This window comes from Streptopelia decaocto (assembly GCF_964273445.1).
Source record: "Streptopelia decaocto genome assembly, chromosome: 1".
NCBI classification, from domain to species: Eukaryota; Metazoa; Chordata; class Aves; order Columbiformes; family Columbidae; genus Streptopelia; species Streptopelia decaocto.
In genome coordinates this window covers 185,355,330-185,383,109 of record NC_138663.1, presented here as the reverse complement: position 1 = coordinate 185,383,109, position 27,780 = coordinate 185,355,330, and the positions used below count along the sequence as shown (strand labels likewise).

The window sequence follows — 27,780 nt, the reverse complement described above, 5'->3', positions numbered from 1 at the left end:
AACAGAGGATGGAAGGGAAATGCTGTAAAATGAATTAATAACAGTTTCCAGATAGAATAAGAAGAAAATATATTTGATTTGATAGATTTGGGGCATTTGTTGGGTGTGACTGATAACAAAAGGCTTCAAAACTTTTTTTTTCCCTCCGTCCCCCTATATCTCTGGGAGCTGATCCAAAATACAGCCTGTACACAAAAGTGGCCATTTTCAATTAATATTTTCCTGTGAGCATTATTAGTGGATGGATATGCCCTTCCTTCAGACAATGTCAATAGCTGAAGAAAGGGTGGGAAATGACCTAAAAGTAGATACTCAATAAAAGACTGTGAGGATATTTTGAATTTGTTTCCAGCTCTGAAACTCATACCTGTTTTCTCACCATGTATCTTTTTGGAAGTAGGCAGAGTATTTCAAGTAAGAATTCTTGGCATTGCTTGAGTGCTGATAATGAAAAATGACAAGTAAACAGTGTTGTTTTCACTCAGGGACAGTGAAAGAAGAAAATAAAAATGGTTTTTTAAAAAAAATGAGAGCTACGAAAGAAAAGAAAGACCTTATTGTGAAAATGATTGAAGTAGAACTCAAATAATTTCTGTTGCATCATAATAAAGCTCATATATGCCTCTCTCATAGTTTGCATGATGAGCAAAACCAATATTGCAACTTCCTGAATATTGAAAGTAGACCTAGAGATGTCCTTCCCAGCTGAATGTTTTTAAAAGGATGCTTAGATACTTTTCTCAAACACAGAATGGTCCATGAAGGCAAAATCATTTTAGTGGTGTTTATGTCTGACATTCCATTTCCTGAGAACCCGTGTCTCTGGCCTCATTAGAAAAATGTGGAAAATGTGTTTCCTTTTTTTTTTGACTTCTTCCAAAATGGCTCCAATATTTAGCTGGGGAGGCAGGAGGAAATTGGCTTGCTTCTCCAGTGAGGTCTTGAGAGAAATGTTAGAAAAAGAGTTCTTAGACTCTGAGCTGGATCCTTTGTTTTTCCCTCAGCTTCATGTATCTAGAAACAAGAAAAGGCATCCCGATGTCTAAGGAATGAGAAAGTTTTTGAAAAGGAGCTTTTACAGAAAGAACAATAACAGATTAGTGGCCTCTCTACATATCAGCAAACTGTTTAGGAGATACAAACATCTCAGAGGGAAGGGTGGGAATTAGCTAAACATATTTACAGATGATTGTGATTATTTAGAAATGCAAAGTAATTTGAGATATCTTCACGGTTGGGAAGTAAATTTTGTTTCTCAGAAAATTACAAGGATTCTGCTCTCAAAAAACAAAGTAGGAGTCAGGCAAATTTGCAAAACACTTAAAGAAAAATGCTTAATATATTTTCAAACTATTATGAGAAAGGAATACAAAAGAGCATGCCAGGGGCATAGAAACCAAATAAATCTGCAGAGGATGCAGACAAATATCATAGTAAGCTGTTTCATTAGTACGCTATTCCTAGTATGTTATTTGGTGTTTTGCTATTTAGCAGCAGGTCTAGTTTTTGGACCACACTATAAGTTTTCCAGCTTTCGCAGATGAAAACAAGGACTCATTCCTAAAGTAGATAGAGGAGACCAAGGCTCATGCAACTATATTCACAGTGAAAAATGGAACTTCCTTTGAGAGGCAAAGAATTGACAACTGAATATTATTACAACTTAATGATATTCTCATCTGTGTTCATTTTCTTAACAACAGACACTTTTAAGTTCCTTCCTGCATGTAAGAATCAATAGAACAATACTACTGCTTATGAGGTTTTGAGAAAATGCAGTGGTAAAGAATAGAAGATTGCTAGAAATCAAAATTTTCCTTTTGAATTCCCATTACAGAGAGATCAATAAAGATATGGGAGAGACATGCATTATTATAACCTGTCTTATGCAGTGGAAGACCAGGAACAAAACAGCTAGAGGTAGTTTTGGGTAAATCGCTAGAAAGAAGTTTTTATAACTGCTGCCAAGAAGAACGGATTGGTTCAAATCCTTTAATACTGTTCTTGTTTCATGTTAGTCTGATCTTAGCGTTGTACTCCACTTGAGCTTACTGATTGATTGCAGATCTCGATCTGTACACATATCATACAGATGGTGCATCCCAGTAATGAATGGGTAAAGAGGTATTCCTAATGTGCCTTAGGATAAGGAAATTTTATTTTGCTCAGCTTATATTATATTCTCAGCTGTATCATATTTTTACTCAAGCATGGTAGTAAGAGAGGCTTAACAAGAAGAGGTTTAAATGAGCAGGGAAGAGAAATTTCATTTTGTCAGCCACCTTGTTTGTACTTACAGTTAATGTCACAAAGCTAGCTGGTAGCAGATAAAATAGCAGCAGAGTTTTTTGTTTTTCCTGCAAATATCCAGCTGCATCTGGACAGTACACAACATGAAATATAAGGCTTTGATGTTGGATATTTCAGGGTTGGTTTGTTTTTTTTCCTGCCAGAAAGCCTCACACATTGTGACAAGCCTGTAAACTGAGATAATATTTTGTTACTAGCCCTCCGGATTGTTTTAGTAACTGAATTGAAAGGGGAAATAATTTTGCCTCCTGCCAATCTGGGGTGAAGATGTGGAAGAAATGGATCTTGGCACTGGCATATAGGACAATTAAAACACTTCTGTCAGTACAATATGTGATGTGTATCTTCCATCCAGAAAAGAGTTGGTAATTTGACAGGGTAAATTGCTAGTCCTCTAAGAACAGTAAACCTCTGTAATCACATTAATGGACTCTGTCAGTCACTTCATTGTGACTTTTGAATTTGTTGGGCTTGTTGCAGCTGAATGTTAACAGGAAGGAATAATAGAGATATTAAATTCCTTCAAGTTTCCTAAAAGAGATGGGCGATTGAAATCTAGAAGAAAATTCTGGAGTGTGAGCTCAACAAAATATTACTAGGTACGAGAGAACTCATACAGAGGATAGTACAATTTCATCAGCTTTGATGAACATTCGTAACATTAAAAGCAGAGGAAATTCAATAATGATGCACATAGCTGTGTAGAAATCAGTTTTCATCAATTTCACTGCTCACAGAACAATTTGATAAGGGCTGCCATTTGACAAGAGCAACGTTGATGGTGGACTGTTAAGGCCCATATATGAGCAAGCTTCTTGACAGTGGCATGCTTCTGGTTTTTAAATTTTCATAGGGTTTTCCCATGGCTGAAGGTTTTTAAAGCCATTCATTTTAAAGATTAATAGGTATGATTGCATGTTTGACTCTCAAAGACTAATGTTCACTTTGAAAAAATCTTTCAAATTCTACTCTTCCTTGCATACAACTTATTTAAGAGGTATCTCCACAGGCAAGATCCAGGTAACTGCACTGCAGCACAGTGGCTCACTGACAAGGAAGAACTCTAGAATAGCTCTTCGAAAATATTTTTCAGTGGACCACTTTGCAGCATTGCATTGCCTGGAAGATTGTGTCCATGAAGAACTGCTTTTCCTTTGAAAGTTTTGTTCAACTATAAGGCTCTGGTGGTCCTGTTACTAAAATCTTTCCTGGGTGTCTGCACTGAATGCTGTCAGAGAGAATATGTTGTGGATGAACCTACAGGATGGGATTTATCTCTAGATTTACACACCTAATTATACGGTCTATATGTGAATTAGGTTTTTTAAACTCCTGTTACACCTAGTGCAAAACTAGGGCTCATCTCAGTTGCGCCCACGTAGGTGTCTAGTACCATTTCAGAAACTCACAGGTGCCCTCTGTGACCTCCAGTCACCACTCCACACAAGCAGAGGTATTTCACAGATCCTGTGTCATAACTGCCAGGCCTACACATCTCATAGATCCACTAGGATGCCTCACATTTCACTTTGCCACTTCATGTGAGCCTCCAAGCGGGGCCCCCAGTTGATGTAGTCAGTAGAGTCCAGAAAACTATTTTTCTTAGCTTATGGTAGATACTTGCATTTGGACAGCAGACCATCTGTAACACCTCTTCACTGACCTTATTGGCAACTCATCTATCTGGCTTAACTGTGAGCACTAAAGGAGTGATTCAGGTACCTAGACATAGGCATATAGTACCATTTAAGATACCCTCCAGAATCAGAGAAATCTACACAGATATGACTGGAGGGTCCAGTAGTCTACAAGATCTACTGGAGGGTCTCATCCTTTTTCAGCACAGGTGGAGGACAGGAAGGCTTCTGTGATGCAGAAGACATCTCTGCACAGAATCCTGGCTCTACTCTTACGTTGCATTCAGCTTCAGGCATCTGCATCAGGAACTGACTCCCACCCCCTACATAAACATATCTGTATACATATATTTATATATAATGCAGATCTTCTCAATCTGTTTTATCAAGGGCAAAGCCATTAATTGTCCCCTGAGAAGCTATTCTAGGCAGAGGAGATACTGGTTTGTTTATATCGCTCCTTTAATGTTTATATATTTGTTAACTTCAGAAATTAAATTGCATAGCCAAATGTAAAGATAATTGGCTATGGGGATTTCTAGACCTTAGAAGAAAAGACTGCCTCAATTAAAAAAAGCTTCTATTTGTTAAACTTGTCAGTCTTTTTAACAAATTTATACTACTGGGCTTCGAGCTGATTCTTAACCTGTTTTCAAGCACTGAAAGGCTGTTAACATCTTTAGTTGAAAATATCTTTGCGGTAGTTGAGTGGTCAGGAAGTGAAGGCAGGTAGGTTTGGCAGAAAGGATTCCAGGAATGGAGACATACGCAGATGACAATACAGGACCACTAATTGTAGAAGGCAGAGATTCTGGACATTTTCTTTTTTTTTTAAGTTTTTTTACTTGTATGCTGTCCCAATTCTGATTGTAAACTTGGGTGAGTGCTGTAAAGTGGGGCTCAACAAATACAAAAAGGAGAGAAAAGAGCAGCACTGAAAACGTGACTTCTTAAGGAGAAAACTGACTTTTCCACATTTTTGCAATAGCCTTCTAAACATTTTGAATTATTTTAGATATTTCTAAATTTGTAATTGATTTTAGATTTTAAAATGTTTATTGCTAATCTGTACTCATCTCTTCATGGTAGGAAAAATGTTTTCATTTCTAGCATGAGCTGAAAACAAGAAGTGTGAAAAAGCTAGCAAATAATGACCAAAAAGCACTTAGTCTTTTTGAATCAGTAACACTTGAAGTTTAGGTAGAATAGGTTAGTTTAGGTTCACCAGCTGGCTTTGAACTAAATCTGTATTTGTCATCTTCAATATTTTTTTCAACTTCTGCAAATGGTAAAAACAGAGGATTAGATTCACAGCCAGTGTAAGTCATCATCAATAACACTACCTTCCAGGAATCTATCTGTAAGGATCCTGCTAGTCAGATTTATTTTTTTTTTTATGTTGCCAATAAAAAATGGCTCATCATTTTGTACAGGTCAAGAAACTATCACGTTTCGCCATGTTTTGGTATGCTTCTTTTGCTACTGGTTCAACTTCAGAATATTATTATTTAGCATTTGTTACAAGGTGATGGGTGCATATTGTAGAACACATTGCCTACCTCAGTATTGGAATTCCTAGCAGCTCTATTTGATGACACCAGCATATCAGCTTCTGGAGTCTTTAGTAATTGTCACAGGTTTTTCTACACAGCCACCCACCCTATCTCTGATGCATATAAACACAGATAATTCAGGTTTATTGCCAAGACATGACACTTACGTGTAGTGTTTTTTGAACCTGGAAACAGCCAACATCTCTCTAAAACATCAAAGAACAATACTTCTGTAAATCTATATCTCTACCTCATATGCCATTGGTCCTCTCCACCTTTATGGCACACCTCAGTTTAAGAGCTACCTGTTGTTTTCATGTGCCCATATGATTATATGAGAGACTCAACATGTGCATAGGCTACTATACCTATTTCATCAGTAAACTGAAATATCCCCTACACAGCCTGTCCCATTCATCCCTGTCTACCAATATTTTAAAACCTGTCAGAAAATTCTAATTAATGATATGCTACTGGGAAGAAAAAATACTCAGCTACCCACTCAGGCAGCTAGGAGTGGGAAGAACCAATTTTGTGCCCTCACATTTCACTTCACGACTGTATACTTTAAGCCCAACAAAATAGCTTTGCACTGCCTCCTCCATACTCATTATTAGCTAGACCGTCATTAATGAGAGCATTCAAAAAAGACACTTAGTTCATGAACTTCTGTGGGAGAGATTTTCAAAACAAAAATGATGCTTTAATCTCAACAGTCAATGAGAATTACATAAATGATTGTGACTGCTATTTTCCAAAGTTACTGGAGCAAGATTTTCAGATAAGAAAAACTAAAAGGCTTCATGCAGTGCTTATAAAATCTTCCTCTTTCTTTCTGCCTCTGCTTCACCAATATAAGTCCCAGTTCAGTAACTAGGTGAAAATTCAAAATAACATCTTAAAACAACAGGTTCAATATTTTTGTAGTTTAGGTCCATTGTAGGTGTGCTGGGCCTACAACCCATATACATTCCCTGGTCTTCCCCATGATGATCTACACTGTTACCAGGATGAGGTACGACCCTGACATAGCAACTTCCCCATGAACACTGTTGGATTGTGGGACAATGCAGGGCCAGGAAGATGGTATCCCACAAAGCTTGGAAGAAAAATAATGGACCAAAGCTGACTGAATGCTCTGCATGTACTAAGAGGAGTCTGACTGAGACTGAAGTTGGGCTGTGACTGCAGCTCCAGAGAAGAGCACTGGCTTTGTCTCAGGACCCTGGGACTTCTCAAAGAGCAATTTCATGAAGTGCAAAGATACTAAGAGACATAAAAGGATGATGAGGCCACATGTGGGGAATTTCCTAGGAGATAGGAACTATGTTAGGTCTGATAGGAGCTCTGTCAAAAGTGCAGAAACTAGACTGCCATCATCTCAGGAATGGAAAATGATTTTTTTTAGGCTCTGTGCTGCTTTTGTGCTGTTTCCTGACTTGTCATCTCAGGCTTTTTATCTGTTTCTGGGAATGCTGCCAGACTGAAGGCACTTTGCCTGCACAGCTGTCTAGTCTTGTTGCCTGTGTCCCTTCCCCAATAGTTTAGGTGAGTGCCTGAACATCCACATAGCAGCCTGCCCCAGTGGCCTAGAAACTATACTGTACAATTTCCCTGACACATCCTCACACAGGACTGTTCCCTCCTCCTAGCTGTTCTCCTATATCCTTTCATTCTCTCTAAAACTACATGGCAACTCTGCTAAAAAGCTCAGATGTTGAGACACACTTCGGCATAAGACCAATCATTGTTTATTCTGATCAGAACTGCATGCTGTAGATTTAAGTGAAAGACAACTTGTCAATACCTCCTCTTATGCCTTTCTCCACTCCAAATAATTATCAATCAGCTAAATGATTCAAGATTTATAAAACTTCAGCATGTCACAGTAAAATAATGTCCCTTCTCTCCCCTCATCCCAAAAAGTCACAAGATAGCAAGCCTTCCTAGTGATCCACCTGGATAACTCTTCCTGTCCAAGACTTCACAGTGGCTGCTGACACACTGAGTGCACATAAACGCTAGAACAAGCTCTGAGTTGCTGGTCTGCTCATCATCCAGATTGGGCAGCTGGTCAGACCTCCCTGTAGCTTTCTGCTAGTTCTTTAACACCCAGATATGGCATAATGGACTAGTGTCTCCCTGGGAGAAGATGCTGCCATCACATGACCTGGGACCCAAAATGTCTTGGATCTTCTTGTTCACACATAGCTGACATGTCCATGGCAAGCATTGTGCATCTGGCAGACAGCAGCATTATTATATGTTTGGCTGGGTTAGATTCCTGGATTCACATCTGGTGTGTAAAGTATCACAGCTGCTGTCTTCTTACATACCACTTCTCACCTCAGCCATCTCTTCCAGATGCCATTTTCACTATAACACGAAGCCATATAATCACAGCTTGCTGTCCTTACCCCCTACATGAAGCCTTTAACATCTTTCATTTTTGTCCTTTGCCTCAGAGATAAAGGCTAAAACATACCATTCCTTTTACCCATCTGCTCAGGAATATCGCAACTGTAAAGCCTACCATGACCAGAGGGGCTACTAAAGAGGCCCTTAAATATTGACAAAGAAAGGTTGCTTACCATCTCTCTGAGGAGAAAATAGTAACTGTCCTTATGCTCTTCATGACAGAGTCTCAGAACCTGGTAGTAAAATCTGAAACTTGAATCCATAGCTCTGAGTGCAACCCAAAGGGTAGCTAACCAGGTTTGTAAAAGAACATGAATTATGGCGAGAATTGACGTGGTGGAAGAGTATTCTGCAAAGTTAATATATCCTTCTTTGGGATGGGTGGACATTTCTAAGTCCACTGTCACCAGGTGGCATTGGCAATCCCTCCGTGATCATCTCCATCTTAGCATCAAAGCATCAAAGAATGGTTTGGTTTGGAAGGGACCTTTGAAGACTGTCTAGACCAACCTCATCTTAACTAACTTCTAGCTTTGAAAAGGCAGTAAAAATTCATTAAGGTGCTGAGATGCTAATTCACTTATCAGTATCTTCCAGCACTTCCTAACCACAAGCCAGACTTCACCAAGTAATACACTACATGTCTTTAGGTCCTTCAGAAATGTCTGTCTATACCTTTTAGGTTACAGAGGTTTGGGTTTTGTCTGTTATACTAAATACTTCTTTTTCACCCCTAATATTTATCATTTTCTTTGAGACACTGACAGAAAAATTACATGAAAACTGATAAAATAAAACTTTATCATGTACTTGTATTTTAAGAGGCCAACAATGTCTGTAGTCCACATTGAAGAAGCTAAGGCCTGGCTTACAGATTTGACTTTGATTGGCAGGGACCGTGACTGAGTCTGTGGGTGTGAGCAAGCAACAGAAACAGAGGTTGTGAGTATGAGATGGAGAAATTAAACATGTATAACATTTCTTAGCACAAGTAGAGGACAGAGATTTTTCAAAAAGTAGTTCAAGATGTGACCTTACTGGCTGCCCCAGGAGAGCAAACAAGCTGTGAAAGGTACACAAGGTAGGTATGGTTTCCTTTCTTTTCAGCTTCTTACTTCCAGCCCCGTGCCAGCAATTTCTGTCTTTCTCTGCATGTGCTATGATAGCACAGAAAAACAGGGAGTAGTCAAGCTGATCCCAAAGACCTTCTGTCTCCCCTTCAGGAAATGAAAACACATTTCACAGCATTCTTGCAGAGGTGGAGTTAATCGATGCAATTCTTACAAAGGTTTCCTAAACCAGGGCATCAGAAAGTACACACACACTCCTACGCATTGACTGTTCCACTAATGTTGGCCAAATGAGATAAGAAAAATTTAGATGTCAGGAACTCTGCCAGGACAGCCTGGAAATGCAAAGGTGATGTACAAGGAACTGATGCACTACAGGCAGAAAGGTCTTTCTTTTTAATAGAGAAACCCATCTGGAGAGTGGACAGGAGACAGGGATAAAACTCTCACTGAGGACACCAGCACCTCTGAGGAAGACAATATAAGGGCTATATTTGATCTGTGCATCCGAAGCACACACAGATTGAGTAATCTGCTATATAGGACATGTAATTCCTAAACTGCCTTGATGACTACTAACTTTTTGATTCCAAACTGACTGGAGAAAAGCTGCAGGGGCTGGAGTCTGTCAGCTCCCACCTTCTTACCAGGACCCTCCCTCTGTGCCCAACAGTGTTTTCAGATTACTTGACTTGCACACCACAGAAGGAGTGAACCAGGGATATATCACTGTGATCACTTCTTTCTCTGTCCTCAAGTTCCACCTCCTCTAGCAATTACCTTATGCTTGGAAATGCCAGTCTGGCATTAGCACGGTATTTTTTCCAGACATCTGCAGAAAGCTGTCCCTAGGGTGTCCACCTATAAAAATACCCACAGTATCAAAAGATTAACATCTAATAGTGAAGAGGGTGGCATAAAAACACTATCACATGCTTTTGCTAGCTAGGCAATGCCTGTACACACTGCAGTCAGGTTCTCATCCCCTAAATCTAGACTGTCAGCTAATACAATGCTACACAGATTCAGGTTTAATAACTGAGACTTTAGCTTCACTTATGTGCTTTGTATCATCCTTAGAAGACAGCTACACCTCTGCTTCAGTCTTCCCTGAATATATATGCATATCTAGGCAGTCAACCACCCAGCTAGCGATCAACACCTGGGTTTCTCAAGCAGTAGAGCACGCTATGATTTAGATAAAGGCATTCTATACTTTTTTTTTTTTTTCTTATATACTACCTAACTCTCAACCCATCCATGGAAGCTGCATGCAATTTAACAAGCTAAAAACTTTTTCTGCAGATACTAAATTTTAAGGAACAGCTTTTTTTCCCCTCTCTTAATTTGGCATTCAGCTATCCAGCAGGGTAAGCAACAAGTGACTTGGCAGATAATTCAGGACATATGGCTTTGAAGAACTGGTAATTTAAAAGTACTTGGACAAGTTTCCTCAACCCATTCACCTTAATTTGTAGTATTCTCTTTTACATGTGTTCTAGCATCTGGTACAGCTAAAAAAAAGTGTATAAAAGATAATGCAAGTGACAAAATAACTTTTTCCTGAGTTGTATTAATGTATACCACAAAAAACCTCACTCACAAACTGAGTAACAGAAGGAGTCAAAACCAATTCAAAGCTATTAAACATACATGCCTCATCTGTAGTCACCAGGTGGCACCAGATGTATCCATCAGCTTAAATCCACTGTAACACATATGGTCTTTGAAATGCAAAGCGTAGCACATACGGATATTAGGTAAAGCCCAAAAGCTGAAGGGTCAGTAGACTACAGAGTTTACAGATCACTTTAACAAGAGCCAATTGCTGCTGGTTTTGTTCGGTTTGGTTTGATTTTTTGTGTGTGTGTTTTTGTTTGTTTGTTGTTTGGTTTGGTTTTTGTTTTGTTTCGAGGAAGTATTAAAGAATAAGATTTGGTGGCATCTGGCAATTTTGAAGATATTGGTTGGAAAACTTTAAAAAAAATGCAAAAATGTATTTTTTTTTCTAAATGCATTGATTCTTGGTCAGAATTTACATATTTTTACATTTTTTCCTGTTTTCTTTTTAAACTTTTAAATGTTTAAAGAAATTAATTTTTGAGAAAAATCAGTTCTTTCAAAAGATATGTTTCAGCTCTCCTGAAGAATTGTATCTTTCTGTTGATACAAGTGGATATTTTTTGTGGCATTGTGACACTATCAATGAGCTCTTGAATTATGTAGGAAATTCCATGCTTAAAAATTCTTTCATTTTACAAACATATTATTGTATGAGGTGAAGCTGAAATTGCCTATGCATCAAACATAGTATATCATCTAATGAATATGAAAAAAATAGTTAAAGCTAATTCATTTACTTGTAAATCATATCAGGGTTATTTTTCTGCATTTGAATGTTCATTACTTTCATTGCTAATGAAATATTTGGGAATCTAAACTGTTTCTTGAGCTTGGCAGTATTTAGCACATGTATTTTTCTTATTCCTTATTATCTGTCTCCTCTGCATAATTTTTCATCAAGAGGAAAAACAAAACAAAAACAAACATACAAAACAACAAAAACCAACCAAACAAACAAAAAAAAGAAAAATAAAACCAGCAAAAAGGTAATATCTTGACCTCACCGATTCAATGGAAAAACTCCCACTAACTTCTAACTTCAAGGGGCCAGGATTTTATCACACATGACAAGCTTTACACAAAGAAGGAAAACCAAACAGGCAAAGATATGTTATTAAAAGCATAGAATCTAAATCATCATCTAAACAATATGGCAAATATTTACAAACCAAAGTAACCAAAAAAAGTCAAGTTGTAATTTGAAATCGAGTTTCATAAGGGAAAAACTTATCTTTCTGTCTAAACACTGAAAATATAAATTCTACTGTATAGTAGCACCCAGATTTCATATCTTTAGCCTATTGTAACAATTTTTCAGCTAGCAGATACTTTTGATTATATTAAATACACACCATTGTATCTGCTTCATTGTAGAACTAACATAATTATTTATCCAGAGAAGATTAATAGTTATTGGGGTCCCTCTCCAGGGCAAATATCAGCACATGTGGGTAAACACACTGTTTGTTTAAAGACCATTTTTTGCAAGAACTGGCTTGCAAGCAATATTTGCGTTTGCAATGGGCAAGTCTAGCCTTCTACAGACACAAAAGATGTCTCTGTTCAAATTATTCATGATTATTCTTCATGCTTTATAGTTATGAGAAGACCCTTAGCAAGTGCAACCAGGGAAAACACAGAAGAGAAGGAGAAGCAGCACTCTTCATACCAGCAGCAGTGGAGTCTGACACTGAAACAATGTGCTTAATCTCCAGCCTAGACAGCTAACCTCTAGGTTGGAGCAAAGCAGTCTGTGGCTAATTTAACACTGTAGTATGTGCACAAATGTAAACCTATCTTTTGTCTGCTATAGCACAAAGCTCATCTAAAACAAGTTTTACTATTTGTATTCAAGCATTTCCATTACAGTAGATGTGGCACACACCAAAAAGTAGTCCTGGAAGACTAAAGAACAGCACAAAATTTAGGTACCTGGTGTAAGCTAAACTTGTAGCCTCTCTCTAGCTAGTCCAAAAAGTGGTTTACACTGTCTTAAAACAAGTAATTGCGAAAGACAGCATGAGGTGCTCTCCAGGGACCTCAGTTTTTCTCCATTGGTACAGGGATCCCAGGCAGCTACATAAGAGATGAGACACAGCTTTGGATGGCTACCATCAAGTGAAATGATCTCCACTCTGCAAGTGGCAACTTTGACTATAGAGCCTGAAGAATGGAGAGACGGGGGGTTAAACTGGCTTGGCACAGGGCTGTGCACTGAGCCTTCAGTGTCCTGGTACACTGCATTGAGAAATTCCCATACATTGTATTCTCATCTGCACTATCAGTTGAGAAATAATGAAATGAGCCAAACATAAAGTGAACCTACTTTTCTTCCCTTTCTCTGACATAATTCTGTTGTCATTAGAAAGGAGCTCTACTTTTACTGTATAAAAGAGAAGGCAGAAACACACATTTGTACAAAGACCTAATATATTTCTTTCTTTCCATAACAAAAAAGCATAGAATTCATGTTATTTTATCAGCAAAAATTATAGTCTTTATCTATTATCTGCAATTCTACCCATAGCAAGTACATTATACTGTAATTAAAGTATATTGTATGCATTATCTCTGAAAGAACTGTAATAATTTCAACATACTATTCATTGAAATACATTAATACAGTACCTATAATACAAGAAAATTTAAATAGATGAAAATACAATAAGATATTATAACTATTTTTAAGGTTTTTCTTCCTGGAAGTGTCCTAGGAATATCAGAATTTATGGGCTATGTTATCTTGTCTCCATCAGTTTCTTAAAATGAGAAGGATATGCAAGAGGCCAGCTACCTCCTAGACATGTCTCAAGGCAGTTCAAGGGGAAGCACAGTAGGTACCACATTTATCATGACTGAGACTATATGTAATGATTTTCCTCCACTGAGAAGACCAGGAGAAAGGGAGAAGAGTTTGTAGCTTTGTAGCTGTACTTAATAGGATGGATGACTATTGGAGACAGGGCTGATGTTCTGATCAATTTGGCGTGTCTCCCAGTGGTGCTTTGGTGAGTTGGGAGATGGTGACCTCTACATGGAAGGATTAGAAATTTCATTGACTTCAAAGGGAGTTTCATAATTAATTCAAATGGACCACATCTCATCACTGCTATTATCTTTGGAATGATTTGTATCTTTGAATCATTAAAGGTTTCCCACTAATATCTGCAGAAATAATGATACCATGTCAGTAGTCTCACAAGCAAAACCTGTTTTATCAACTTTTAGATTTTCCTGAGTGAGTTTATAATGGACACAAAGCTCTGACTCAAAGAAGTTTAACTTTTCTTACTGCACAGTCTTCCAAGAAGGGGGTTTTGTGCATGATAATTTAAATGTGAGACCAATTCTGGCTTTATATAGAAGGCAGTTAAAAATTCACCCAGCTCTAAGTGGAAAACCTTGTTATTCAGGCTGGGGATAAGAAGGATACAGGAAGTTTTAACCCTTTTTTATTGGCAGCTAGATCTCCTGTGACTTAACTACATTAAAATGATAAACTTTGTGGACCTGGGCAGATTTGATTGAATGACAGAGATGACCTTGACAAGTTTTAGAAGTGGGCACCATGTGAACCTCATGAAGTTCAACAAGACCAAGTGAAAGGCCCTGTACCTGGGTTGGGGCAATCCACAACTTTAATACAGACTGGGGGGATAAAGGGGTTGAGTGAAGGCCTGCTGAGAAGGACTTGAAGATAAAGGTGGATTAAAAATTGAACATAAGCCGGCAATGTGCGCTCACAGCACACAAAGCCAACTGGATCCTAGGCTGCACAAGAAGCATGGCCAGCAGGTTGAAGAAGGTGATGTTCCCTCTCCACACAGCTCTCATGAGACCCCAATTCTGGAGCCCTCAGTACAAGAAAGACATGGACCTATTAGAGCAGCCATAAAAATGATCAGGGGGATGGAACACCTCTCCTGTGAAGAAAAGCTGAGAGAGGTAGGGTTGTTCAGCCTGAAGAAGAGAAGTCTCTGGAGAGACCTTATGGTGGCCTCTCATATAGAGGGGGCTTATGGAAAGATGGAGATGAAAGATAAAAAGAGACTTTTTACCAAGGTCTGTAGTGACAGGAGAAGGGACAACTTTTTTAAACTGGAAGATGATTGGTTTAGATTGGACAGAAGGAGGACATCTTTTATGATTAGGATGTTAAGACAGTGCAACAGGTTGTCCAGCAAAGTTGTAGATCCCCCATCTCTGGAACTGTTAAAGATCAGGTTGGATGGGGCTTTGTGCAGCCTGGTGTAGTAAAAGATGTCCTTGCCCATGGCAAGGGGTTATACTAGATGTTCTTTGAAAGTCCCTTCTGACCCAAGCCATTCTATGATTCTGTGATGTCTAAACACAAATTATTACAATACATATAGTACCCAAGTAATTGATTTTCTGATTTTAAATACTTGTGTGCAAGGAAGATGGTTGGTTTTGTCTTTCGTTTTGCTTACTACCTTTGTACAATTCTTCTCTTTTCATTAGAGCAGATTACAAACCCAGAGAAAATCCTGCACATACCTGTTTCTCCCCACTGGGCTTCTTGTGGTTTAACAGCAGCTCCACGGCACCAACCACCTCTTTTCGTATGGCATGCAACAGAGCATCTCCCACATATACATTAAAACTTAAGAGCAGCTCAATGAGCTCAAGGTTCTCATTTTCAATTGCAATAAGAAGTGCAGTTCTTCCCAGGGGATCAATGCAATTAATATTGATCTTGAAATAAATTTCTGCTTCCTCCAAAGCTTTCTTTACACTGGCGTAATCTCCTTTCTCCACAGCATTCAGGTAGGCTTTCTCTGAATGAGACAGTTCAGATTCTGCCCGTACGATACGAAGAGGGATGCGATCTCTGTAGGGAGCATTGACACTTCTTTTGTAGTAGAACTGGGCCATATTTTATGCCATTCTAATACTTTGTCTCTGCAATATGAAAAGAAAGATTACATTAATAATGTACTTTTGGGCTACAGTGCAAATTAATATTTGCAACTTATGTTACTTTAGTTAAAACTCATACTAAAAAGTGATGTTGAAATAAGCACAAGTGGACTCTATCAATAGCACTTGTAAGATCACCAGCAAAACGTGGAAACCAAAACATAAAAAAAATTGTTGCAACTTACCCAGTCAAAGCATATCTATCAGTATACCATTCACTTGTATGTATTCCTTAAACCTGTGGCAAGCATGAGGTGATATGACAATGTAGTTCGCACCAAATGTGTGGTTCCCAATCATTAAGATGGTTTGGGAGTTTTATTTTTCTTTGTTTTCATGATAAGTCTGAGGAAGGTCTATTATTGTTTCATTGTAAGCACTAAGGAAAACACTTGCTGGAATCTCATGTGTTTACCTTTTCATGCTTCTTGAATGGGGAAAATGAGATCTAAGCTTAGATTGTCTCTTTCAGAAGACATACATTAAGCATACATTGTCATTATTCTAAATAGCTGTCCTCTGCTAGTCTTTCTCTTGCCCATAAAAATTCCTGAAAATAATCAACCATAAACAAAGTTTTGTCGTAACTAAAAATATATGTTTAAATGCAATTAGAAAGTAAGAGTCATTGCTGATACAGTACACTCCTGGAAGATGATAAATACATCAAAGAATATGGTTCACAGGTGTTTACAAAAATAAAACATTTATTTTGATTTTACCTGCAGATAGACAGTGTTGCATGACAACTGATACTGTGCTGTCACATGTAAATGTATGTATATTACAGATGCACATGGGGACACTGTGAGAGCTAGGAGTAGCCAGCAGAGGTAAGGATGTCTCTAATTTGAGTTCCTTTGCAGGAACAAGAAGCTAAAGAAATAAGAGGTCCAGTACACTAGACCAGTGCAAGAATTAAAGAAAATATCCAATTTATGGTGCAAAACTTAGCAAAAGTGGAATTATAGTTTCCACAGAGTCCATTCACCAGACACAGAATAAATATACTTCAGAAAAGAGATAAAGACAAAATAACTTGCCCTGAAAACAGGAATATAACCACCCATCTGAAACGCACTACGACTAGAAGCCAAGAAATGTAATTTGACAGATTTTACCTGAGCCTTCCAAATATTCAGACTCATGGGGCTCAAATTCATAACCTGTAGGAATTATTTTGGTCTTGTGTCTCTTTATTGAACTTGGGGAATTAGGAAATGGGAAATAAGTTCAAGACAAAGAGAAGAATTGATTTACAATACTGTTCTGCTCTTGCCTGCAAACCCCATAATTCTGACTGGGTATATTTAAGACATGCTATAACTAATGAAATTTATTCCTCTGACTTAAGGAAGAACATATAATGAAATCTGTAAAGCAAATTAAATTATTTTGGTCAGTCTGAAGAAATATCACAATATCATCTTTCTATACAATCTGTGAGTCGGTTTGGATTTTTGAAAGGAAAAACAAACTATTACAGCTGCCTTTGCAAGATACTTGATGATTTCTCTGACTCAACTGATAGCACTGAAAATTACTACTGCTTTAAAAAGTAACAATACATTGAGCAGTATTCTGATCAATTAATCCATAATCTACTAATCCAGATAAGGGACTTTGTTACAGCACTTACAATAAAACAGATAAAACTTTGTAACATCGAAATGTGAAAGAATGAAACTTGCTCTTTAAAATACTTTGCATGACAATATTATACAAGATTCTATGTCTCTGGAACACCTGAATAACTAGACCCCAACATGCATAAAACATTCTGAAATTGTGGTGACTAACTGCCATAAATAAAAGCCTTACTGCATGCAAAAGGAAGAGATATTAATTTCAAAATAATCTTTACCAAATAATTATGTCATAGCTGAAAATACATCTGTTTTGAAAGGGCATGCTTCTCCAAATACAGTTAAAAAACAATAAAACACTTAGTCTAACTTTCCCACAACTAGAAAAAACAAATCAGCTTCAAATAAGGGCAGGCTGTTGGAGAGGGGACAGAGGAGGCCACAAAAACAATCAGAGGGATAGAACAGCTCTCCTATGAGGAAAGGCTGAGATTGGGATTGTTCAGCCTGAAGAAGAGAAGGCTGCGGAGAGACCTTATAGCAGCCTTCCGGTACTTAAAGGGGGCCTACAGGAAAGATGGGGAGGAACTTCTTAATAGGGAGTGTAGTGATATGATGAAGGATAGCAGTTTTAAACTAAAAGAGGGAAATTTAGATGGGTGGTGAGGCACTGGAACAGGTTGTCCAGAGAGGCTGTGGATGCCCCATCCCTGGAAGTGTTTAAAGCCAAGTCGGATGGGGATTTGCACAACCTGGTCTAGTGAAAGATGTCTCTGCCCATGGCAGGTGGGTTGTACTAGATGATCTTTAAGGTCCCTTCTGACCCAAACATTCTGTGACTCTATGTTGTCTTTATGATTTTTGTTACCAATATTTGCAAATAAGCTATTCATTACCAAGCTAGCTGTAGAAAGGATAGAATAAATATTAATGAAAATATTCAATAATGTTATACACATTTTATAGAATAGAATAGCATGGCATAGCATGGCATAGAATAGTTCAGTTGGAAGGGATCTACAATGATCATCTAGTCCAACTGCCTGATCAATTCAATTCTGACCAAAAATTAGAGCTTGTTGTTAAGGGCATTGTCCAAATGCCCCTTAAACCCTGACTAGCCTGGGACATTCAACACCTCTCTAGGAAGCCTGTTCCACTGTTTGACCACTCTCTTCATAAAGAAATGCTTTCCAATGCTCAGTCTAAATCTCACCTCGTGCAGCTTTGAACAATTCCCACACGTCCTATCACTGGATGCCTGGGTGAAGAGCTCAGCACCTCCCTCTCCACTTCCCCTTCTCAGGAAGCTGTAGAGATCACTGAGCTCGCCCCTCAGCCTCCTTTTCTCAAAACTACACAAAGTCCTTAGCTGTTCCTCACAGGACATTCCTTCCAGCCTTTTCATCAGCTTTGTTGCTCTCCTCTGGACACATTCAAGGACCTTCACATCCTTCTTAAACTGTGGGGCTCAGAACTGCATCCAGTATTCAAGATAGGCCACATCAATGCTGAATACAGCAGGATAATCACCTCTTTGCTGTGTTTGATGCACCCCAAGGTGTGATTTGCCTTCTGGGTTGCCAGGGCACACACTGTTGACTCATACTGAGTTGCTGTCAGCCAGCACCCGCAGATCCCTTTCTGCAGGGCTGCTCTCCAGGCACTCCTCTCCCAATTGATAATTGTGCCTGACATTACTCCAACCTATCCTGTTTCCCTGAAAATAGGACAGAGTCTTATATTACCTTTTTCTCCAAAACTTGTTACTATTTTACATTTAGAGCTGCCTGGACACTATTTGAATTGACTTTTTAAATGAACTGTAACTAGGGCTTATTTTTGGAGTAGGGCTTATATTTTGAGCATCCTCAAAAATCCTGAAAATTCATACTAGGGTTTATTTTCAGCATAGGTCTTATTTTTGGGGAAACAGGGTAGGTGCAGAATCTGGCATTTGGACTTGTTAAATTTCATCCCATAATCATTGCCCAGTGTTAAAAGAAAAAAGAAAAGAAAAGAAAAGAAAAGAAAAGAAAAGAAAAGAAAAGAAAAGAAAAGAAAAGAAAAGAAAAGAAAAGAAAAGAAAAGAAAAGAAAAGAAAAGAAAAGAAAAGAAAAGAAAAGAAAAGAAAAGAAAAGAAAAGAAAAGAAAAGAAAAGAAAAGAAAAGAAAAGAAAAGAAAAGAAAAATTCACTTATTTTCATGCCATTGGTTTGACCTTGTTATATAATATAGACTTTAAGATACACTGTAAGAACTCAAGGGAAGTTTTCAAAAATATAATACTAAAGGTATAAAACACTGCAGCTCAACATATTGGTAAAATTTTTAGTTATAAGCTAGTACAATGATTTAGTTCTTCTTCAATCACATGAGATATGCCCAAATGGTGCACAGTCTACCTCCTACAGAAGATTCATCTCAATCCTGGAGCACAGCTGATTTATTTAAATATTGACATCTCACCCTACCTTCCACTGTTTCTATGCAAGCACACAGGTCTCCCTGGCAAGTCCCTTCTCACACCTGTCAGCCCTGGGCCAATCCAAGCCCTAGACCAATGCCTTGGGCATCTCAAATAGCCCAAACACCCTGATTCTTCTTTGTCAGCTGACTCCTGCCCTCAGTGTTTATAGCAGAGAGTAAGAGCAACAAAGCTGGTGAAGGATCTAGAGCACAAGCCTTGTTGAGGAGCAGCTGAAGGAACTAGAGTTGTTCAGTCTGGAGAAAAGGAGGCTGAGGGGAGACCTTATTGCTGTCTACAACTACCTGAAAGGAGATTGTAGTGAGGAGGGTGTTTGCCTCTTCTCCCAAGTAACAAGTGATAGGACAAGAGGAAATGGCCTCACGTTGCACCAGGGAAGGTTTAGCTTGGACATTAGGAAAAATTTCTTCAGGGAAAGGGTTGTCAGGCATTGGAACAGGCTGCCCAGGGAAGTGGTCAATTCAGTATACCTGGAGGTATTTAAAAGATGCATAGATGAGGTTCTTAGGGTTTAGTGGTGGACTTGGCAGTCTTAGGTAAAATATTGGACTCTGATCTTAAGGGTCCTTTCCAACCTAAATGATTCTATATTTCTGTCATTCTATAAGGGAGTTCTTGAGTATAATTTGTCTGGCTTGTTTTAGAGAGCTGAAGTAGAATGAGAAAAGTCATACCCTTCTATTAAGATAGTTAAAAACTAATTTGGTTTTAATTTCCTTCTCAAGGGCCTCCTCCACTTGATTTATGGCTATTCTCACATTTTTGGACTTTGTGACCTCTAAAACCTAGCTTAATGTATTGATCAGTCGTTACTCTCTTGTTTATAGGCTCACACTTATTCCTAATTTCTTTTCTAAACTAAAGTCTCAGTCAATTAGGTTTACAACCCCTTTCCATACCTTAAAAAACAAACAAACAAAAAAAACCATAAACTTTTTGGAAGCAAAATTTGTAATTATACTTTGTGCTAAAAAAGTCTAAATGCTTTTGCATTAACCTTTCTTCCAAAGTAAATTTGGGTTTGATTTTAGATGAAAGTAAGCAAATCAGTGTTGGAGAGCAAACTGATGTTCAGAAAGGTTATATTTTTATATACACTGGTAATTATAAATAGTGAATAGGCTCAGCAATAGAGCCAGTTTTTCAGCAGTTCAGTGTTACTTCCAGTTGAAAAATTTTCATTTATCAGAAAATTTCCAAAGACCTGGAATAGCCAGTAGCTTAGAGCTCAGGACAGTAGCTCGAAAAGAGCAGGAATCTTAGTTAAATCTCCTGTCAGCAGGGCCTGGTAGTTACTAAGTTATTGGATTTTCTAGCATCACTCCCTCTCTCAGAAATCCAGCATTAAAAGAAGAAAAAAAAGAAATAACTATGATACTTGGAGACAAGATATTGGCTAAGATAGTCAGCTGTCATTGGCCTAGAGCAGCTGTACCCACCAAAGCACACACAAATACACATGCATACTATATAGATAGTGCTTCCTGTGCTCTGCAGATGTCAAGGAAATACCATCAGGACCTGAGCAGAAGAAATACTTTGACAGAAAATTCATGTGAAGCCAGTCTTATGAGAAGAGATTTCTTTCTTAAGAGGCAGTTTCATTTACACCTGCTACAGACCAGTATTGCAAATTATATGACACTGTATTTTTCATATGTTGTTTTTCAGGGGGGAACAGACTTCTTTGCAAACCTTTAACATTTTCACCCTAGTTACCATTATTTGATAACTTCATATTTCATAAGAAAAGCTGATGTTATTAATTTTTACTCATCCTGGGGTGTATTAGAAGGAGGGTGGTTAGTAGGTCGAGAGAGGTTCTCCTTCCCCTCTGCTCTGGTGAGACCACACCTGGAATATTGTGTCCAGTTCTGGGCCCCTCAGTTCAAGAAGGACAGAGAACTGCTGGAGAGAGTTCAGCACAGGGCAACGAAGATGATTAAGGGAATGGAGCATCTTCCTTATGAGGAAAGGCTGAGGGAGCTGGGTCTCTTTAGCCTGGAGAAGAGGAGACTGAGGGCTGACCTTATTAATGTTTACAAATATATAAAGGGTGAGTGTCGTGAGAATGAAGCCAGGCTCTTCTCGGTGACAACCAACAGTAGGACAAGGAGTAATGGGTACAAACTGGAACACAAAAGGTTCCACTTAAATTTGAGAAGAAACTTCTTCTCAGTGAGGGTATCAGAACACTGGAACAGGCTGCCCAGGGGGGCTGTGGAGTCTCCTACTCTGGAGACATTCAAAACCCGCCTGGACACCTTCCTGTGTAGCCTCATCTAAGTGTTCCTGCTCCAGCAGGAGGATTGGACTAGATGATCTTTTGAGGTCCCTTCCAATCCATAATGTTCTATTATTCTGTGATTGGAAATTGCCTTATTATGATATATCATGTGTGTACATATACGCATTTTACTATCACAGGTGCTCAGAAGTTTCCCCATAGAAGTTAAAGCTCAAAAAAAATTCAGTCCGAATTCCTTGGCTTTTATTCAGCCTATGTTTTTGCCTCATTTGCTGCCCTTAAGTATATCATTATATTCTCACTGTTTTTCCAGGGGACCCTGACCTGCATTTCCCTTGCATGTTGTCCCCTACCCCAAACACTATCATAGCTTGGCATGACAGAGACAGAGGAGTCTCAGTGTGACCCACCAGCATCCTCTGTGACAAGCCACGTTTATTGCTGACCACAGTAACTGTGCTTACATATTGTAACCCTTTTCAGAGACAGAAGAAAACACCCAATAACAACATGTCTCCTTCAACAGATAGGCAGCTGGATGGACACAGATGTGGTCCATAGTAACCACATGTGCAAATTCTGAAATGTTCATTGATGCTACCCTTCTATTGCTACTTTATTTCCAGCACTGATTGCTAAGTTAGACTTATTACAGCATCGTTACACTATGGAGCTTTTTTCTATGTTGTCAGCAAAGGCACACTTCTCATTTTGCTCATAAGTTTGCTTTTCAGACTGTTTGCATGAAAAAAAGTGAAACTTCATAAGAAATAACTGTAGAAGCACCCTGCTCAGTGAACCCAAACATCTATGACAAGCGAATAACACGTTGATTTCTCTGTGATCTTTTGAAACTATTTCATACGTACGTTTCACAGACAAGGAAAGTTTCTGACATTTGATATATTCATGAAAGCATGAACATTTTCTTTCTAAGATAGATCTGTGACATACCAGCTTTAATCTGACACAGAATTCTATTTGATACACAGTAAAAACGATGTTCAAAGGGAATTTTTGAAAGGAAGACTCTGGCTCTGATAAACCCCATTCTGAAAGAAGCATATAGTTCCTTCACTTTCAGTCACGAGGACAGACTGTGTCATTTGAACAAGAACAGAAGAAATTCAGATATAACTTTGATTTCTGAATTCAGCATCAGTCCAGATACTGGTGTATAACCAAACATCTAGACAAGCAACTTAAACATGCCTCTGGCACTGAGGTCAACTGGATAGGCTGTGTGCATACTGTGAAACTCTCTTAGTCCCAAAATAGGACAGCTAAATGAGAACTATCTACTGGGAATAATTTAGGGTCCATGCTAACTCCTAATCTGTGCCTAGAAATTTCTCAGGAAGATATTAATTGGCTTAAGCCAATGCCATTCTAGGGACTGTTCTAACAAATTCAGCTGCAAGTTAAGGGGTTCTACTGCCCAGTTGTACCTTGGAGCATTGTTTGGTTTATAACTGTTACAGCTGGCAATATAGCATATGGGGTCCTCATCTGAAAGCCATTTTTCATTGTTAGAACTAAGATCAGCTTCAGACTTGAGAGATAATAATAGCAAAAGTAGCAATTTGGACTATAACACAGTCAGGCATGCAGGAGATAAACTGAATAGTGCAATTCAGTATATGTTCCCTACAAGGCTGTTGATCAATTTGGAATAGAGCTGAACCTCTTGTTTTCACTCTAGGTTAAATTATTCTATATTCCAAACTGCAGTAAAGCAAAGAACGTGGCACAGTATACAGCTGTCAGTGGCTGATGGGGGGCAGGCTGTTATGTTGTCCTCTTTTCTTGTGTTCTGGCTCCACAATCAGCAAGGCAGGACATCAGACAGAACAAACAACTTCCAGATGCCAAGACACCATGGATATATGACAGATGAAACCCTACTAGTATCTTAGATGAGCAGCTTAAGAGATTGCATCCCAGGAGAGTGCAAATGCTGACACTGTGATAAACCTTTGACACAGTGACATAGATTACATGTTTAGATGGGTTTTTTTTTGGTCAATTTTAAGACAGGATGCAATTTCATGACATTTTTAAATTGTTTTAAAGCATAGTGCTTCATACAACATGTAAGGACGTTCTGTAAATTCACTTAGGCTACACTGAATGGGAGGAAACTTTAATCTTCGGGGGCTGACATCACATCAGATTTTAGCTGAGAATGACAGGTTCTTCTGGTAACAGTCACCTTTAAGGTCAAACAGCCTGAGGTCTGAGAAATACCAAAATATTAGTTTTAGGGACTTCTGGACAAAACATAGTTTAGAGATATTAGAAATTATTAACAGATCATATAGAGGTAGGATGATTTGAGGCCAGGCAGTATTGCAAATCTGTGTAATTTTTAAAATTAGAGGTATTCAAGAACTTACTTATTCAAATACAGCTAAAACTGAGCCTAATTTCACTTACCTTATAGGTGAAAAATCAGAGAGCTCCCCACATGGAAAAAAATGAGAACCATGAAGTCACAGAAGTATCGTTAGATAGTAATAGCTCTCTAGCATGTATTAAATTAGTTCATCTTCCCAGTTTCATTAAAACTAGAAAGAGGTGCTCCTTGATAAAACAACATGCATAGTTACCTCTTGCTGATGGGTAGCAGCATTAAAATATCCCTGGAAAAGTGAGGGAATGATCCTGAAGCCTGAGCTATTTGTTCCTGCTCAGAAGTGAATACTGAGGTGTTTAAGCTTGCTACCAGAGCGATTGCCTTCCACTGATTGACAGTAACGTGTTCTTTGAAATGATGGAGCATGAACAATGTCAGCCCAGCCTATATGCAGTAGGCAGTTTGGGGTGGGAAGGACAGAGAAGGCAATAACACAGATAATGATCTTAATGAATGACTGCACCATCCAGCTGAAATGACCTCCCTGTCTCCCTGGCTGGTGTTATTCTCCTGGGTAAATTCAAAGAGCTCTCCAAAATAATTTTCAAGAGAAAGTGCTTCAGAGTCATTTGGCTACACAGGCCTTCTTCTAGCATTTCCAACAGTAGCACTGACCTTAGGCTGTGTGGATGTGATCCTGCAGCATTTGTACAGCATAGCAACACTTCACAAGAGACATTGGGAGCAGGCTGTCCCCACTCATGGAGAGGGTGGGCGGTCTTTCTCCAAATGAGGAAATAACAGGAGAAGAAACAAGTACATGATTTCTGCTGAGAAATCAAACCATGTTTGGGCAGGAGGGGTCTGACTGTACAAGTTTACTTGAGGAGAGTAGCCTGGGAAATACAGGACAGGAGTACTGCTTGTGGGAGTTATGCTACAAGTGGTAGTGACTTTTCTGTGCTTCAGGACGTGTTTACATGCAGATCCACATATCTTCCCATGCTTCATGTGACAACACTACAGGCAGACGCTCTGGCTCCTCCAGAAAAGGGAGACTGTGGGCAGACTGCCCAAATACATTTAGTAAAGACTTGCTAATAAAAACACTCCAATGTGGGTCCATTTTCAGTGGTACAAAATCTAGGTCACCCCAAGGAAAATTTAAAACACTTTCTACTGTTTAGGGCTGATAGAGAGCTAGATGAGAAGAGATCTGTGTACAAACGTATACACTCACGTAAACATTTCAGTAGTGGCTGCTGTCCTCAGAGTGGTATGTGTATTTTGCAGAGAGCCTTGAAAGAGGCTGAACTAAAATACAACAAAAGCTGGCAAGGAATAAAGACTAGTTAGGGGGAGCTATTCAATCTTAGAAATGTATTGGCCTGATTCCATTCAGATCCTTAATGGTTCTGCCCTCACACTGCTTATTCAGACACATGTGAGTTAGTGTATTTTATTATATTTTATTAAAATACTTCATCAAAAAATAAAATCAAGAAAAGCTCAGGTACCAATAATAACTCAAGTAAAAGAGATTATAATGATTGATCAAATCAAAACTAAATTGATATCAAAGCCAACCAATTAGACTCAGCAGTAGACAATGTTCCATAATCTAATTAGTTAGATCACAAAAAATGTAGTTATAGAAGTCTAGAAAAAGATGGTTGCCCATTGGTTATAAACCCCAACAAAAGAATTAGATTGAAATCAATCAAAAATATAATTTGGTTATTTAATTAGCTTAACACCAAAACCTAATTACTGTCTGGACCAAAGCCTGACAAAAACAATGATAATTCGTTTTCTCAATAAATTCTATTTTTATATGATGACTGACCCCTTCCTTCCCTTGAAACAATGAAGATTTCAAAGAATAGAATAGAAAACCAGAAGTCTGATAACTCCTGTTTACCAGAAGTCATAAAATGACAGCTACATGTCACTCAGGACCTTTAAATATAAGGCACAGAACACTCCCTAATGAATAGCTTGAGAAGGTATTATATAAGGCTGCTTAAATCCAGGTGAACACTTCTTTCCATAAATTTGCCTGCATGGCCAAATTGTGATTTATGCATATGATCAAATCACAATCCAGGATTAAAAGTCTCCTGATAAATGATAACAGGAATGAAAAATACAGATAGTAACAATAAGAGATTTCTTACTGCTAGAAAAGCTGTCATGTGGATTCCCTGACTTACAGAGGCATGTCTATTATAGTGTTTTCTAGATCCCTGACCTAGCAGTAAATATTTGAGCTTGGTAATAGCTGAAATACTGTGAACACCCTTCAGGAAGTTTGTCTTTTCTTCCTTGGGTGGGAAAAGGTCAGAAGAAAGTATGTCACCATATTACAACATAAAAACTTTAAAAGCAGTTCACATTAAAATCTTAACAACAAATCTAGCTCCTCACCACTCACTTATCAGTTGCTTTCTGGGCTATTATGGAAAGTCTTTTCTCCTAAATAACGATTCCTCTCCCAAACATATAGCTATTCTAGTATGTCATTCACAGGAAAACTATATTTGACAGAGATGGAAACAGGAAATAATTTATAATATATAGACAACTTTCACTGTGGAAAACTCTGTCATAAGGCAGGTCTAGAGAAAAACAGCATTGCTTCCTGGTCCTGAGAAGCCATGGCTGGAAGAGGCTTCCCTGGTCACCAAACCCAGCCTCTTTATCACTGGCAGCTCTCTCACATAATCTTTCCTTGAACAGAACAGGCTCTCTGTTAGAAGTAGCTGGGATCAACCTGTGTGACCCACCTTCCTCTCTGCTGCCCCTGTGAGTGGTGGCGGACAGAGCCTCATTTCTCTGACAAGATAATTTCCTCAACGCTGAACTAGGTTAAGCTGTTGAGGACTGCTGACATGGTTATCCTTCCTACAGAACATTTGGAGAAAAAAACCTGTCCTTCCTTTAGGCTTCATTTTGCCAGGATGCACAAACCTGAGTCCTTTACAGCTCCAGCCCATCGCTCACATATTGATGCCATCTGAAATGCCCTAAGGTGCCTGACCTGTCATCCAGCTGCTGCCCTGGAAGGACACGGGTTCCCTCCAGCTCTTGTGTCACACCGCACACCCCTGGTACCCTCAGGCATCGGACTGGTAATAGGTGTCTGCAAGTGGGCAACTAAACTGAATATGCAGTCTCCTTCCATGTTTGCACTATTCATTGCCATATCCCTTTTTCTGAGTGACCTGATGTGTACATGTTACTCCAAGATGCACTTCTCACCCTATTGTTTCAATACTTCTCTATTTCATGCTCAGATATTTTCCTTGTTTAAGTTCTAGACGTATAATCACCTTGTTCAAGGATGTGTCATAATTATCACCTTCAATCTGCTGATAATCCAGGTTCTTTTCTTCCTCAGCTATTTCCAGTAAATAAGCTTCCATTGTATAGAAAAAACAAACAAACAAACAAACAAAAACAAAAAAAAACCCACAACAACGAAACCAACCAACCAAAGTGAACAAAAAAATCCCCACAACCTTTAAAAAAAAAAAATTCTATAAATGTGT

General features: G+C 38.6%; 1 protein-coding gene across 1 annotated transcript in view; it reads right to left on the bottom strand.

Annotated features, from left to right (window-relative positions):
• The window catches only part of TRPC4 (transient receptor potential cation channel subfamily C member 4), a gene marked incomplete at its 3' end in the record, with an annotated part of 148,817 nt that overhangs the window by 75,474 nt on the left and 45,563 nt on the right, over nucleotides 1-27,780 (bottom strand). The window contains exon 2 of the mRNA XM_082061234.1: nucleotides 15,130-15,534. Coding sequence (XP_081917360.1) covers nucleotides 15,130-15,507 — 378 coding nt within the window. The 5' untranslated portion in view covers nucleotides 15,508-15,534. The remainder of the gene's footprint in view (nucleotides 1-15,129; nucleotides 15,535-27,780) is intronic.